At 45.2% G+C, this 17,002-nt stretch overlaps 1 protein-coding gene across 1 annotated transcript in view; it reads right to left on the minus strand.

The window, feature by feature from the left end:
• Positions 1 to 1,025: 1,025 nt before the first annotated feature.
• Positions 1,026 to 17,002, minus strand: part of bcar1 (BCAR1 scaffold protein, Cas family member) — a 65,683-nt gene continuing 49,706 nt past the window's right edge. Inside the window, exons 4-9 of the mRNA XM_079224177.1 lie at positions 10,464 to 10,613; positions 6,370 to 6,465; positions 5,911 to 6,276; positions 4,610 to 5,491; positions 3,148 to 3,234; positions 1,026 to 2,310 (exon numbers count right to left, since the gene is read on the minus strand). Of these exons, the coding sequence (XP_079080303.1) occupies positions 1,765 to 2,310; positions 3,148 to 3,234; positions 4,610 to 5,491; positions 5,911 to 6,276; positions 6,370 to 6,465; positions 10,464 to 10,613 (2,127 nt within the window). The 3' untranslated portion in view covers positions 1,026 to 1,764. The remainder of the gene's footprint in view (positions 2,311 to 3,147; positions 3,235 to 4,609; positions 5,492 to 5,910; positions 6,277 to 6,369; positions 6,466 to 10,463; positions 10,614 to 17,002) is intronic.

Below are 17,002 nucleotides of genomic sequence, written 5' to 3' on the forward strand. Positions count from 1 at the left end.
TGGGAGATGCAGTTTAAGGTCACTGTAAAGCAGGATAGACTTTCATTTTAGGCCAATCATATGCCTCCAAGCTCTGGCTCGACTGCACCTCGGCCCATAAAATGATGTCGCATGTCGGTAGTTGTTGCTACATGAAGCTCTTGAAGCAGTTCAGCACATTTTCTCAAGCTGATGAACTTGCATGGATTTTGACAGTATACTATAACTTCTTTGTGACTGAATTTACTAGACAATGGCATTTTAATGACTTATTTCCTACAAAATATCCTATGGATAGTTATTTTCACATACTATATCACAACTTTTGATGACTTTTTTTATATATAAAAAGCGTCTGAGTATTCTGAAAAGCGCTATATTAAAGTATTATTATACTATGACATTCATTTTTTGACTTGACCAACTACTGACTGATTATTCTCTGACATACTATAATATACTATGACTTTTATTGTACTAGGACTTCGTAATGTCTTAAAAACTATACCTTTTTCCAGATTTTTTTTTTTTACATACTACTTAAATTTAAATACTATAATATGGCTTTTTATGACGGTTTTGACGTACTATCCTGCAAACCTTTTAAAAGGTGTTTTGAGGAACTATATTATGATTTTGATATATAAATATATCATTTCTTTTGACATACTACACAATGTGACTTTTTTTCACCCTAATATACGATGACTTTTTAATGACTGACTTTGATATAGTATCCCGTGACACGTTCCCTCCGGGTTCTCCGTCTTCCTCCCACAGTCCAAAGACGAGCAGCTGAGGTTAACTGATCCTTCTAAATGCCCGTAGGTGTGGATGTGAGTTGTCTGTCTCTATTTGTCGATCAGCTACTAATAAATGTGATCCCTAACAACCTCTGAACTCAGCCGCAGTGTCGGAGAAAAGCAGGTTTAATGTTTGTCTCTTACAAAACAAACCTGCATTAAGTTTCCTGGGGAAAAAAAAGCAACTGAGAGGGCACTGAAATTATCTTTAATAACTGCAGTACTCGAAACAGTTATGTGGACAATCTCTTGGCAGCAGTGCTGCCTGCACCGGAGGCTTGAAATCAGTGTGGACAAGGAATGGAGCCGCCGGCGGCGGCGTGCCGCTCCGACGCAGAGACGCCCGGCGGCGGTCAGAGCGGTCCGCTGGCCATCGGGGAAGTCTGAGGATGGGCGTGTGCTCAGTGCTTTTTCGGAAAGTGTGCCATCGGGGATGGAGAAGAGCATAGATGTACTACAACATACAGTCATACATATCATCTGGAATTTACACATCCATAACAATAATGATACAAGGGTACAAGAATCAGAGCCAGAATTATACGGTATAGCAATAATAACAATTATTGATATTGTCTAAAAACTACATTTATGTTTTCATCTTTTCGCTCTCTCAAAAAGGGAAAAAAAGAACCATATATTTATATATACCGCGGAAGTTCTTTAGTCTTTTTTTCTTTCTGGTTTTCTGACTAAATAAGTAACTTAAATATTTACAGTGATTATTTTACAACCATTGGCCCAGCCCGCTGAAGAGAAAACGTCCCTTTTCGTTCGTCGAGAATAAAAAGCGCGCGGAAGGAAGGAGGGACGAGGGAGGGGTGTGTGTGTGTGTGTGTGTGTGTGTGTGGGGGCTCTACAACCTCACACTGGAAGGGTGTACAGGGTTTCCCGCAGGGGCATCCAGCCCTTGTCGCAGGGAGGATTCACTGCCCCCCCTTTGCTCCCGGGTCGCCTCAGTGTCAGCGGTTGGTTCCTCGCCCTACATGACCAGCAGCTGTCCCAGCACCATCCTGAACTGCTGCGTGCACCCTGCCAGCTCCCTCACCCTCTCCGTCATGTCCCTGGCCGCTCCGGGGGAAGGGTACTGGAGCGCCGCCGTCTTCGTGCTGACCACGATGTCCTTGAGCTTTTCGCAGAGGGCGTTGCTGCTCTGGGCCACGTGCGCCCTCACGTCGGGCGACTTGGCCTGGCGCGACAGCGTGTCGCCGATGAACACCAGCTTGTGCGCGCTGAGGATGACGAACTTGCTGTGCGCCACGAAGATCTTGGGCGGCTGGTTGGAGTTGATGGCGGTGAAGAAGGCGTCGATGGCGTTGGTCACCGCGGTGACGTTGTGCTCGCACTGCTCCTGGTAGAAGAGGAGGAGCTGCCGGTCGCCGTGGCCCAGCTTGGAGCAGGGAGGGGCCCCGGAGCCGTTCTGGGCCGGCTGGTGGCCCGGAGCGTGGTGCGGGGACGGGACCCAGCCCGTCATGTCGTTGTTGATCGGCCGGCTGACTTCCTGCTCGAGCCGCTCAAACTGTTTGAGCTGGAAGAGGAAGAGAGTCAATACTTTATTTTACTATACAAATACTTTATACTTTTTTGATTCTTGATGTAAATAAAAGACATTTCTATCGTACATTGCTGCAGTAAAATCAAGTGATTAACATTTTAAAATGTCCTGGGGGAGGACCTCCCACACGCAACGTGAGTCTGTCAGCTTGTTATGGGTCGGCCCCCCTAGTGGCCCCTAGTGGCCCCTAGTGGCCCCTAGTGGCCCCCTGGTGGCCCCTAGTGGCCCCTGGTGGCCCCTAGTGGCCCCCTGGTGGCCCATTGTTGCTTTACAGCAGCATCACTTCTAATTAGGGCCTAAATGGACAGACACTTTTTTGTATACTTCTGTCTATGTTCTCTTTCACTCTCACAAACAATTACAACACAGAACAAAGAAAGAGAGAGATGGACTGAGACAGACACACAGACAGACAGGCAGACAGGCAGACAGACAGAGAGGCAGACACACAGACACACAGACAGACAGACACACAGACACACAGACAGAGAGGCAGACAGACACACAGACAGAGAGGCAGACAGACACACAGACAGACACACAGACACACAGACAGACAGACACACAGACACACAGACAGACAGACACACAGAAAGACAGACACACAGACAGAGAGGCACACAGACACACAGACAGACAGACAGACAGAGAGGCAGACAGGCACACAGACAGACAGGCACACAGACAGACAGACAGACACACAGACACACAGACAGACAGGCACACAGACAGACAGACAGACACACAGACAGACAGACAGACACACAGGCACACAGACAGACACACAGACACACAGACAGGCACACAGACCTGTTGCTGCTCCAGTTGTGTCTTGTGTCTGATGATGTTTCCTTTCTCCAGCAGCTGTTTTTGGTTCTTCTCAAACTCCTCTTTTCCCTGACGGACCAGACACACAGCTGTTACACAACTTTGGTCCACACTGACATGATATATTTAAAACTCATTTCATATTTCCCCCCCCCCCCAAGATCATATTGAGGATCATGAGACATATATACAGCCTCTGTCTCCCTCTAGTGGTGGCAAACAAGCACTGCAATAACTTTGATGGGACTTAACAACTCATCATATACATTTCTTGAACAGGCTTGCTGACACACACACACACACACACACACACACACACACACACACACACACACACACACACACACACACACACACACACACACTTGATTGGTATACAAAAGGTGCTGACTCTTCACAGGCACATGGACTCATTCATCATGGCTATGGAAGGGGTGTGTGTGTGTGTGTGTGTGTGTGTGTGTGTGTGTGTGTGTGTGTGTGTGTGTGTGAGACAGAGTGAGCATGGCCTCGACAGAGATGCTGTGTAAGTACAGCCTCACACCGGGTGCTGACACACACACACACACACCACCAACAGAAACACATTTCTTATGTCTAAAATAAAAATACACAAGAATAGAATTCAAAATAAAAGACACTACACCAGACTTCAGTGCATACAATGAGGACAAAAAGCTTCTTTTTTTTTGTTGGGGGAAGTAAAAAAAAAGATAAAAGTATACACAGCTAGATATATCTTCTCCTGCCATCATATGAGGCAAGAGAGAAATATATATATATATATATATGGTATATTATATATATACACAAGGATAGTATATGTTCAACATGTGTACACATATTACATTGAGGGATATGTGCAGTATTTGTCTATCAAGTTTAAGTAATTAAATGAGGAAATGTGTTAATTAACCTATGTTTACTTTCATTTTATTATTAATATCAGATGTATGTATTATGTCTTATTTCCTGATTTGCTTTGGCAACATCAGATGTGTTTATTTGTCTGTTTGACAATAAAGCAAATTCAAATTGAAAAAAATGAAATAGATTGTGAACGTTCTTAAAGGTAACAGCCGCCCTGTGTTTCATATCCAGCATCACCAACAGCAAGCCGAGGCAAGACAGCTGGAAACATATCTGTTGATGATCTTTACACAACGAAAGCAAAACAAAACTGTAATGAAAAAAGTATGGAGGTCAGCTCAGTGTTTGGTGTTCCTAGAACACTCTGAAGAAGAAGCAGTTGCTGGTGGTCAAGAGGACCTCCTCGGTCACTGACTGCTAAAAAATGTTTTCACCAAAAGTGTTGGATCACCGCTAGAGGCCCTTGAGCATATCGTCTCGAACGAGCATCATGTGGGATTAGTCGGACAGACGGACAGATGCACGCTCACACACCAGAGAGAGGACAGCTAGGTAACAGTGCATGTCCGTGTACCTGTAAATGTACGTAGTCGTAGTCCTCCATCCAGCCTTCCTCTGTGGTCTCATACGGCCTGTCCACACCTTCCTCTTCCTCTGCAGCTGTAAACTTTGGCGGAGAGGGGAGGGGCCGCGACTGAATGCTCACCCTCTCCCCTCCCTGATAGGTCCCACTCCCCGATCCCGTCACGTGACCTCCGATCTCTCCCGGGATCGGGGGAAGCGGCAGCTGCTGCTGCTGCCGGTTGTTCCGTTTGAAGAGCAGCGAGGCGTTGCCGTGGAGAAAGGAGGCGAGCTGCTTGGCGTCGTCGGGGATGCCGCGCGCCGTCATGATCAGCCGGTCCAGGTCGTCCCCTCCCGGCGGCGGCGCCGCGAGTGCGGCGTGCGACCAGGCGACGGCGTCCAAGCTCTGGCTGTGTCGGATCAAACTCTGGAACACCTCCTCCATCTTCCCCACCTGACGGCCCAGCTTGGTCTGCAGGGAGCGGTCCGTGGCCTGGGCGGAGTTGGCCACGGCGCCCCGGGCGAATTCTAGGAAGTCCCGCACGGTGGAGCGCACTCGGTCAGCGGCTTGATGGATGGCGGGGAGGTTCCCTTCCAGGTGGACGGGGCTTCTCCAGTTACCCGTGATGAACGACATCATGAGGGAAACGCTGGACTCCACGGCCTGCTGGAGGCGGGACAGGCGCTCCATGGCCTGCTCCAGGTCCAAGATGAGGGGTTTCCCCGGGGCGGAGCCAGGGGCGGGAAGAGAGGAGGAAGAGGAGGGGTCCCGGACGGGGACCATGTCCAAGGAGGAAGCCGAGTGGTTGCTCCGCGTGCTCCCAGTGCTGGAGGCGGACAGACGCTTGAAGGACAAGGTGAGCTCCTCGCCGGTGGACTGGGCGTCACGCACAACCTGGAAAACACGCAAAGTAAATATCATTCATAAATATTAACATCGTGCAATATTTTCCTTTCATAATGCATAATAATAACTGTTATAATGCATAACAATGGAAACATATCAATAAATCTATGTAAGAACACATAAAACAATGTTATGGTTACAACAATGACCAATTTGAGTAACTTATGATAAGATTATGATGTGTCACAACAATAGCAATTATAATTCACTATCATCCTTTTCAAAGAAAATGTCAGTATGAAGTATTATGACACTTGAGCTTATAGAGTGCTTATAACTATAATTATGCATCGCTCTTAGCAGATTATTACACAATATATTATGTTCATAATGCAAATAGAAAGTGTTACTTGACGACAGTATCTGTCGTCAAATAGAAACAAAGACGCTGCCGGCCCTTTAAGTACCTGCGGTGGGACATCGTAGACTCCTTTCTCCTCTCGCTCCCGAGGGAAGTCGTAGACGTCCTGGGCGTGGCCTCCCGTCCGCAGGCTGGCGGGGATGTCGTAGATGTCCTGTGGGGGCGGGCCCACTCCTCCCCTGTCGCCGCGGTAACGCTTGTCAGTCAGGATCGGGGGCGGGACGTCGTACACGTCTTCCGGGATCGGCGGCTCGTCGTCGACTTCGTCGTTGCTGTTGAGGTGGCCGTGCGGGTAGAGGCCGGCGGGGGCCGGCTTGAGTTTGGCAAAGTGTGGCGGCACGTCGTAGGTCTCCTCCCTGATTGGCTGAGAGTCGGGAACGTCTTTGCTGACGGACGGGGGGAAGTCGTAGACCTGAGGAGAGCAAGAGGGGGGACATGCAAATATGATTAATGAAATATTGAAGCAACCGTGACCACTGATCTGTGTATCTTCAGACAGACTTACCGTCTGATGTGTGCTCTTGTCCGAGCTCGCTGGGGTGTCATATATATCCTGACCACTAGAGGGCCCCTTCACCACCATGGGAGGAGTGTCATACACCTGAACACAAGACATCCAGACATCAACATGCTGCTCCCATCCCACAATGATGACAGTATGAAGGGACGCCAGCCGGCAGGATATAACAATAATTCTATCATCTATACAATTCATCACACTAATGCGACCTGGACCGCCCTAAAATAGAAGAAACAATTAAATTGCATTTAATTAATTAATTAAATATTTTATAACTTTTGTGAATATAATTGAAAACTTTTTAACCTTTTCGAAGGCCTTTTCCATTTGAGAGAACACAATGTATTTTTAAAGATAACCACATTGAATAAAAAGCCTGCAGTAAGGGCTCAACATCACTGTAGATGTAGAATGACTGCGGTTGTTGGCGCCATGTGGTGATAAGTTCATAACGACATCAGAGGCTGCTGTCAGAAGGCAATGGCCTCAGGTGAAGAACAGGCGAACCCCCTTCAAGGGGACGGGTACGCCAACGCAACATTTGGCAATTGAAAAAAGCCGAAGGAAGCGCGCAGACGATCCTCTCTCCGTTGGACTTTGCATGTGAGAGGTTGGGACAATCCCAAAGAGAGAGCACATTTAAAGATGCTCGAACACGTCCTTTAAAACCAGGAGTGTCCTTTAAATGCCACAAAATGTAGTCAAGGGTTCACCGAGAGGACGTTATTCTATTAGAGACAAATGTGAAATAAATAAAAACAGGGAAGAGAAATGCAGGCAGGATCTCACACACACACACACACACACGCACACACACACACACACACACACACACAGTCATAAAACAAGGTTTGAAATGGTTGAATGCATTACATCTAATGCCTTTGTCGAGGGAGAGGAGAAGCAGCACAGCGGGGATGAAAAGGTAAAGAGGAGACGGGAGGAAGAGCGACGGAAAAGGAGGAAAAGAAGGGAACAAAAGGACAAAGAGAGAAAGAGGAAATAGAGGAGAGGAAAAGCACGACGGGAGGAAAAGGGGACACTGGGAGGAGGGGAGGAGAGGGGAAACAGGAAGGGGAAAAGACGGGAACAAAAGTTAATAAAAAGAAGGGAAGAGGAGGGAAGGGAAGAAAGAAGCGGGAGCAAAGAAGAAATGTTTTTTAAGGAAAGAACGAAGCCAGAGAGGAGAGGAGGAAAAGAGGAGGTGAGGAAGGGGGCAAAGAGCGGGCCCAGGAATGTGACCCGGCGTGGCTTTGGTCACATGACCAGCTCTCGGTGACACAGTGAGCTTGTAGAGGAAACGTCCATCTGTTAACACTCACTCCCTCAGTCCTTCCTGTCCTTCCATCAAGTGCACTCTTTAGCCGCTACTCTCTCACACGGACTGAGACCACTTCCTGCCTCTGACCTCTGACTCACACGCATATTAATATCGCTTTAGCTACAGAAAATATAAAGAAATATGCTCTCAGTCAAATTCATCTTTTAATTTGTTTCGTGTGTTTTGTCTCTTTTTTGGCAAATTAATTACATTGAGAATATAAGTGTAGGGAGCTGGAGACAGAGTTTGTCACCATTATAATAATAATAATAATAATAATAATAATAATAATAATAATAATAATAAGTATATTAGGTTAGGAGAACCGATACTTGGGAACCAGAACATACTCTGTACATAAGAAGTGCACAGTCATCGTTGGTTTGTGGACTGATGTTATGAAGCCTCCAGTTCAGAGATTTCACCGTAGCCATCTTGGATTAAGGCATGTTTTTTTGTTTTTGTGGTTCCAGAACTCACAGTAAGCTCCGCCCTAAAGCGTCCCCTGCTTTATGGCCTGTTTGACTCTAAATGACTATAATTTACTAAAGGAACATCATGCTGTATTGAAGAAGACTTGAAACTAGAGATTGAGACATAAACTCATGTTTACAATGTTTACTGAGGGAATACATCAAGAGTAGAGTCATTTATATAGACTTCTATACAACCAGAGGGGTCACCCCCTGGTGGACAGCAGAGAGAATGCAGCTTGATGCCACCTGGTACCAACCAAAAGTCTGAAAACGTGAATATATTAATTTTCCGTTAGCGTTATAGGTGAAGCAGGCAAAGTTAACGGAGGTTGCATTGAAGTTCATTATGAGCCTTCAAGCTCTATTCAGTAACAGAGAGCAAAGTAAAGTCTAACGTTATCAAGATGTGTTCAAATGTGAACTTGTAAAATTTAGTTTTTGGAGAGAAACTTGAATATACAGTATCACAGCCACATAAAATAGATATTAGAGAGGGAATTATGAAGTGTTGTTTTTTAATGTGGTATCGGATTAAGTTTTGAGAATCCTGGTACCAAGACATCCCTACTATTTTTGCATTTTACTTCAATAATATATTATCAAATGAGTTGGCGATTATTATTCTTTAACCATTTTTCGTCTAATTAATTAGTCGACTAATCATTGCAGCTTCGTTAATTTGAAAGTGAAAGAAAAAGTGAGATTGAGAGCAGAAGTGTTTCTGCTCTCAATGTGATGCTCAGAGAGCTCGCTGCACCCTGCAGCCCTACGGACGTGTGTGTGTGTGTGTGTGTGTGTGTGTGTGTGTGTGTGTGTGTGTGTGTGTGTGTGTGTGTGTGATCACTTGTCACTTGTCCCACACAGCAGACATTTTTGATGAAGTGCCCGGTCTTCATTCTTCACCTTTCAGATTGCCCACTTCATAAAAAATAAAAATAGCCCCGGCAGCTACATCTGTTACTACAGCTACACATCTTCCTCCCGCTCTTTCTCACCTTCACATCCTTCATTTCCATTCATCCTTCATTGTCATCTTGTTTTCCTGTGCTCCTCTTCCTCTTCCTTCCTCCTTACAGCTCATTTCTCCTCCTCTTCCTCCTCCTGTGACTCCATATATATTTTGCTGTGGTTGTATGTGAGCGACCTTTCTCTTTTGGCTTGTCAGCATCAAGACTACGTACATTTTGCCCTGTGTGAGTGTCTGTGAATGTGTGAGTGTGTGTGTCTGTGAATGTGTGTGTGTGTGTCTGTGAATGTGTGAGTGTGAGTGTGTGCGCGCGCGTGCAAAGTTCCTGCCTATTAAGCACAAAACATTGTGAACATACTGTTCACAATGTGGGTGGAATCACGCAGGAATAAACTGACCTATATGTGTGTAACTGTAAAGGCCTTAAAGGCATACACACACACACACACACACACACACACACACACATCAATAACCTTCTCTACAGCGGCTTCTTATTGACGCCTCTGGACAGTCCAAGTATCTTGACAATCACACACACACACACACACACACACACACGCGCACACACACATATCAAGCCTGCCTGTTGGTTATGAATGACCTTCACCAAAGATAGATATAGTATTTAAAAGAGGGCGCGCTTGAATATTACATCACGTCACATATATTCTGCAGATGGAGAGGCCGCTCGGTGCCAGACTACTACCTGTTGTGTGTCTGTGTTGTACAAGTCACGTTGATGGATCAGAATGTGTGAATGTGACCCACTGCATGTGCAGGGGTACAGTCACAGCGTGCGCGTCTACAGCTGCAGCTTGTGCTAAACTACAAACAAATACATACATGGTATAAAAACTCACAAAGCACAAAGTACTAATTGGCCTCTTTTTTGACAATTTGGCCGTCGCCATCTTGGTCCTTTGCAACAGAAGTGACAGGAGAGTCACCTGCTCCTGAAGGTACACGTACTGTTTTGCTTTGAATAAAGAGCTACCTGGCTTCACGGGAACAGTCTTGTTGTTTATTCTTTTTGAAGACGTGTAGACACACCCCGCTCGTTCTTTTCAATTTGCCCTCTGCTTTTAATTTAAGTTTAACGGTGTATTATATTACGAGAGTATGTAAAGAATGAGGATGCAGTTTTACACTCTGTAAAGTTACAAATTTAGAGCGACAAGATTCTCTGAGAACTCTCTCATTAGTATCATGTGAGGTCTTTATATGGTACTGATAGATCATACCATAGATCCTGAATCATATCCATCATGTCAGATCCCACACACACACACACACACACACACACTGGTCCCACCTGTGTGTTGTACTGCTGGCGGGCGGGCGGCACATCGTAGATGTCGTGCTGGGTGGAGGGCTGGTGTCTGGGCAGGACGTCGTACTCGTCCTGGTCCGGTTTGACTGTGTCGTACACATACACCTGTCCGACCCGAGTGGGGACCACCACCTGGACACAGAGCAGAGAGGCAGGTGAGCGTCAACAACAACAACAACAAACATCAGTATGGATATGACCCTTACTAGAGGTATTTCATTTTCATTTTCACATTGACAAAAGCCAAGATCAAACTCCCTTTGTGTGAGTGTGGCAGCCTCAAAGGGTCACAATGCACGTCCAGGTCAAGGCTTCACTTTTACTAAACAAAAAGACTTCTTCACCTCCGAATGAGAGTTTGGTGCTTCATCACACATAACCGAGCAGAGACTGAAGGTTGTCCAGTCTCACGGGCAATGCAAACAGAGCCGGGGGCCTGCCGCAGTCGTCGTGGGAACCGGGCTGCCCTATTGTGTGCCTGTTTAAACTGTGTATTATATGGTTCCAGTGTAGAGACAACCAGCCGGCCTGGGAAACCACAGCAGCTGGGGTTTACAACACACACACACACACACCAACAAAAGTAGCTGTCACAACTAGTATCCCATCATCGCCAGCATCATCATCATCATCCTCATCACCCTCTCTTTCCCTGTCATTTCCACGTCCTGGTTCAGCCAACTACGACCAGCACCAGCTGTATCTTATTAGCTAGCTAGCATGCTAATTTCCTGCACTCTAAACACAACTCAACGGTGAACGGAGTGAAACACATTTTACACCGAGAACTCTGGGAGTAAATGTCGCGCACAGGTCGCAAAACAGGAGTGATTTCAGATTCAATACAACATGCTAACTGCTCCTCCACTACACGTAAGGAGGGTAAAATATGTAACTAATATGTATATCACCATGAAATGTCAATAGTTCATTACTTATGTTAAGATTTTTTTTTTTTGTAGAACAAGTTTTCTGAAATTGTATGTTTAATTATGTAAATAAGGTATTATATTATCAAATATGCCCCCGCCCCCAATGTTTTCAGTAATATAAAGTAGTATAAATCAGGTCATGAATAATATATGAACAAACTCGACTGCAGAAAGATTCAGAATATATTTAGGAATGAAAGTCTGAAGTTTGGTGGACGTAAGAGCTGCTGAAGTGGAGATTTATGGATCAGATCTGAGATGTTTTGTTAAATTACACACATTTTGAAGACTCTACAGGTGAATAGGGTAAAGAATACTTAACTAATAGATATCATCATAAAACCTCCCCAGTAAATTACATTAAGACAATTATTTTTTGTATTATAAATTTTTAAAATGTGAGGCATCATCTACCACTATAGACACAAATAGACTAATTAGTAAAACAAACTCCTAAATGTGTATTTTGTATGTTTTCCTTTCCACTAGTTGTGTTATTGATGCAAAATAGTCTGACATCAAACCCAAACTGAGCATGAATCAGTTTCTGCCTGCAGTGTCTCTCCTTAAAACTGTTTTTACATTTCTATTTCCACACTTGACTCCTGTACTTATGTAGAACTACAACACTGAAATAGAAAGTGTTATTTGCTCTTTTTTACGGAGCTCGGCTGCCAGCTTCCCTTCCTGCTCTTCATACCGGTCTCCGTGGCTAAATGGGCCGATATCTGAGCTATAAATTCAGAGGTGTGTGGAACTGTTTCATACAATCTATATACTATACTCCCATTAATATCTGACAAAATGCTCATGTGTGGCGTCAGGCCTAACATCCCGTATGTTTGTGAGCGTAATCAGTGTTTGATCACTCTCCGCTCCAGCCATGATTAACGGAAGCTCTCTGGTAATATTTGCTCGGCTCCCCAGCTGTCGGAGGTGCGTCGCGTGTGAGAGAGACAGACGGAGACAGACGATAAAACCACTCATTGGATCAAACCTGTCTGTACTAATCTGTCCTCTGCCTCCTCACACATTCTCTCTCGTCGCTCTTTCGCAGGGAGCAAACTCACAACAGTTATTTTTGTTTTAATTGTTGCATTAAGAAGAAATCCCCCCCAAAAATTGGAAACTTCCTTCTGCTTTGTTTTGCATCCGGTCTAATTCTCAGTGGGCGTGTCGCTCATTGTCAGAAAGCTCTCAATGGTATTGACGACACTTGGCTAAGTGCCAGATGTGACCTACACACACACGCACGTACACACACACACATGCACACACACACACACACACACGCACGCACACACGTCATCCCCAGCCACGTGTCAGATTGATAACCCACGTTATTGATCACCTGTCTGTGTGCACCCCAGGGGGTGAACACACACTTGGACGCTGACGCTAAGTGATCTGTGTGTGTGTGTGTGTGTGTGTGTATACAGTGTAGTAACGGAGTGATGGATCAATGGTCACCACCAGAGGCATCTTTGTATGTGCGCGTGTTGCTATGGTGACGGTCACCACTGTTAACTAATGACATCATTTAATAGCAGCGTTAGTGCGTCTAACTGATCAACTAGAAAGCAAATAAGGTCACGACTGCTGGATTCCTCCGAGCTGGCTTTTTCCTGATGAGTTCAGGCGTGGCGAACTTCCACACGTGGATTAGTGCATTCGACCAATAGCAAAGCAGGAAGAAACGGTTAATACCGTCTGAAACGGATAGGATGTAGGATTTAGACAACATTCACATCCATCGTTCTTTATTTATTAATATAATTCTGTAGCCTCCCAGTGGTCTGATTTTAAGATTAAAATGCAAACATCAAAGTACATGAAATAATGCAGTTTTCCCAAGCCCTTGTAAAAACATTTTCCATGTGAGATGACAGGTTCTTTGCTAAAGCCGTTATATCGCTCTCTTCAAAGCCACAGACTTCCATTTGACCCAGGAGTGGACACACAACCCCACGTCACAGGGGGTTGCTAATACGTGAACTCGGTTATTTATGACAGACAGAGCCAAACAAGCTGTGCCCCAAGCTGTCTGTATGCTAAGCTAAGCTAACCGTCTCCTTGGGCGTCCCCTCGTTGGGGTGGAGGAACAGAGCGAAGTGCTAGCGCTATTTGGCTCTCCAAATGGATATCTTTTGGAAACGCACTCAAAAGCAAGTGCTGTGAGAAATCTCCCAGGATGCCTTGTGAATCATCGGCTAGATGGCGACGAAGCAAAAGCACAAAAAAAGCACAAAGACTCACAAGCAAAAAGGAGAAAGTATTTTCTTCATTAATAAAGATTTAAAGATTCCGATAACCTTGGTATTGTCTTAGTTTCATGTGGTTTCATGCATGATAGACCTTTCATTTATAAAACGAAAACGAAGATAAATAAAGTGATTTGAGCATGAGAGTCCTGCAATCACAACGTATTAGTCGTATTTCCCCCCCTTTGATGGCAGTGAAGCAGGGAGGTTGCTGCTGTAAGTCGGTTCTGAGGGGCAATTGTCTGCAACCATTTTCCTTTTTTTAATGTTTCTTTTTTGTTATTTCAGGAAACATTCCTCTTCTAGATGGGTTTCCTGCTCTGAGCCACTTTCCAGGGACTCTCTTCTCTCACCAATGTGAACATTACTCCTCGCCATCCTTTCACAGCTCCTATAACCTCTTTGTAGCATTCACTGTGCGCTCGCAGCGCTGGAATCGACATACTTGACGTTGATTCCTCCGCTCTGACGGGCTGGATCCCCAGCGCTCTGCGGGAAGGGATGACAGCCAGCACACAGCTGCACAGTCCCCCTAACATCCCGCGTGTCACCGCAGAGGACGGCTGTATACTTCCAGAGTTACTGACCTACATACCCAGCGAAGAACATTCGCACTGTCGTGTTCTCAGAATAAATCAGTGCCCTCAAAAAGAGCTGCAGCTCCTCTGGCCTAGCAACAATAGAAAAAATACATTCAAAAAGCCTTCACACGCGTTTATCTTTCAGGATTCAGCGAGGGAGAACTTCTTCTCCGTGTGTGGCTTTTGTTCCGCTCGTGCGACCACGTCAAGCAGGAGTCATTGTTCAACAGATGACCTTTGCTCCGAGCGACGTCCCTCACCTCCTTCCCAGCAGCACAGCTCTCTTCCCCTCCTTTTCTTTTCTTCCTCTTGCTCCCAAGGAAAAAAGAAAAGGAAAAAAGAGGGCAGATGCCGATAAACCAGGGCGTGGGCGTCGCTCTACAAACAGAAAGCAGGATGACATCTCCTCCGTGGTATCTGCTGGTAAATACTGCACATTCTCACAATGAAGCCCGATCTTTGAGCTTCAAAATGACCGCAGTGACCACGAGGAGAACCAAATAAATAAGATAGACGTCCTATACGTGCAGCTGCAGCGCGGGGGGGGGGGGGGGGGGGGAAATAAATAAATCTTTGCAGCGCAGATGTGAAGTTGAAAGAGAAACCGGGGTAAAAATAAAGAGAGGCCTAATTACAGGAGGAGGGTTGGGTGGTTTATTTCCACCGGTTGACATGGCTGCTTGGGATCCTAATCTGTACAGGGCTCTCACTCGAAAACATGTATTTTAATTCCCTGGGGCGTGTTTGAGACTTCTCTCTAGACGAGTGGAGAGGGAACATCTCATATATTTCTCCTAAACTCACCAGGAGTAAACATTAGATGAGGCCTCATTTGCATGTTTTAAAAGTAGAACAATTATTGTCCCGCGTTCCGTTTAGCAACGGTGTCTTGGTGCTACGAATCCAGCGCACCCCTCTCTCTGACTTTTTCTCAGATAATCTCAAATAAAAAAAAAAAGTACCAACATGCCCCAGGTCACTGCAACATTCATACTCGCTGTCGCTGCTGTTGGAGTGCAACAGTGTTAGAAGTAAAGAAACGCAGCGTGAGCGTGGAGGAGGGGGTGAATACCATGCAGCTATGTGGAGCATGTGGCAACAAACACACACACGGGGCACCAAGAGGCAGTGCAGGGGGTCTTAACAGATTAGTGCAGAGCCCCCCTGCACGAGAGAACCAACACACTCTAATACCCCCCCTGAAGCGGAATCCAACACCACATGGTGTGACCGGTGTGTGTGTTCTTGTCCATGTGTGCGTGCTCAGACTGGCTGTCTGGTCTCCCTCACTGACTCACCCCAAGGTTACAGGACCATGGGGATGAGGGGAAATAATATTATAATTAAAGTATTGATTTATTAGCGTGCCATCACGGCCAGTTGATCGTACGCCGCATTTGTGGGACCGTGTAGCTCGCCGCGTTGTCAGAAACGTCTTCCAGAAACATTTCCAGCATGCAGGTTCCGGGGCAGGGCGGAGACGAATGACACCGTCGTCAAGGGAAACCATCGAAAATGAGTTTGGGGACAAACGGATTTCCTTTTTATTTTTTAAATCCACTTGTATAAAATAGATATGAGAGAGGGACTGATGACCCGTTTAACTTCCTACACCAGCTCATAACAAATACATCATTAAAACTACTGAGGCCAAGATTATTTTATTTATTTATCAAAGCAAACATAGAAATAGAAATACAGTCAATGATTATAAAACGTGAGATTTTCACTTTCACTACTACATTTTTGGGTATCGTGAAACCCCTAAAAAAGGAGGCAGTGAAGGTGTCACAATCAACAACCTCTGTGTTGCCAGTTTGGTGTTTTTGATCCATTTCCTTCTCAAGAATCATCAAATCCTGTCTGGTGGCCCGCAGGTTTAATAAAATAGGGAAGAGAAAAAACAGTTTGAGGCAGTACTGCATCGGGTTAACCACAGCTATTCAGAAATATCACATGTAAATGAACCCATTGAACAGCACAGGTTTAGAAAGTGGACCTTTTTAGTGTTATTTTGGTGAGCACAAAGCTCGGCTCTTTCTTTAATCTCAACACAGAAGCTTTAAATAGACGCGTCGTGCTGTAGGTGTCGCTTTGGATTCACACAGAACCGACAAACAAATGAACAAAGCAATGAGACGCGAAACCAAAGATGTCTAGATATGAGTGTGTGTGTGTGTGTCTGTGTTTGTGAGACGTGGCCATGTCTACAGATATGTGTGGGAGTGTGCCAGACAGCCGCGTTGACTTCATTAGTCTCCAGCTAATCTCTCAGCATGTGGTGCAGAACGGAGCCTCACACACACACACACACACACACACACACACACACACACACACACACACACACACACACACACACACACACACACAATTTATCGAACAAATTCCACTTGCATTCAAATATTCATCACCTTCTTTAGATTATTCATATTTCTGCAGGTAGCATGAAACGTGTCCCATAATGCGGTGCATTGAAAATGTACATTATTTCCCCTCATCTGTGGAATAAAGAACAGCTGCTTTGTAAATTATCTACACTGTAGCAAATAGGTTCACTTATGTGTCAGAGGTTAGAATTATTTTCACAATTATAACATTTACTTATAACACAACGTATTTTAATTATGTAAAGTAACTCAGAGAGAGAGTGTGTGTTGTACCAGCTATAAGATCACCGTCATAAATGTGTCACCTTCATCTTAATGATATTCAAAACACTGTGAAAGTGTTTCAGTAATCAGACT

The sequence above is a fragment of the Taurulus bubalis genome, assembly GCF_910589615.1.
Source record: "Taurulus bubalis genome assembly, chromosome: 9".
NCBI lineage: Eukaryota > Metazoa > Chordata > Actinopteri > Perciformes > Cottidae > Taurulus > Taurulus bubalis.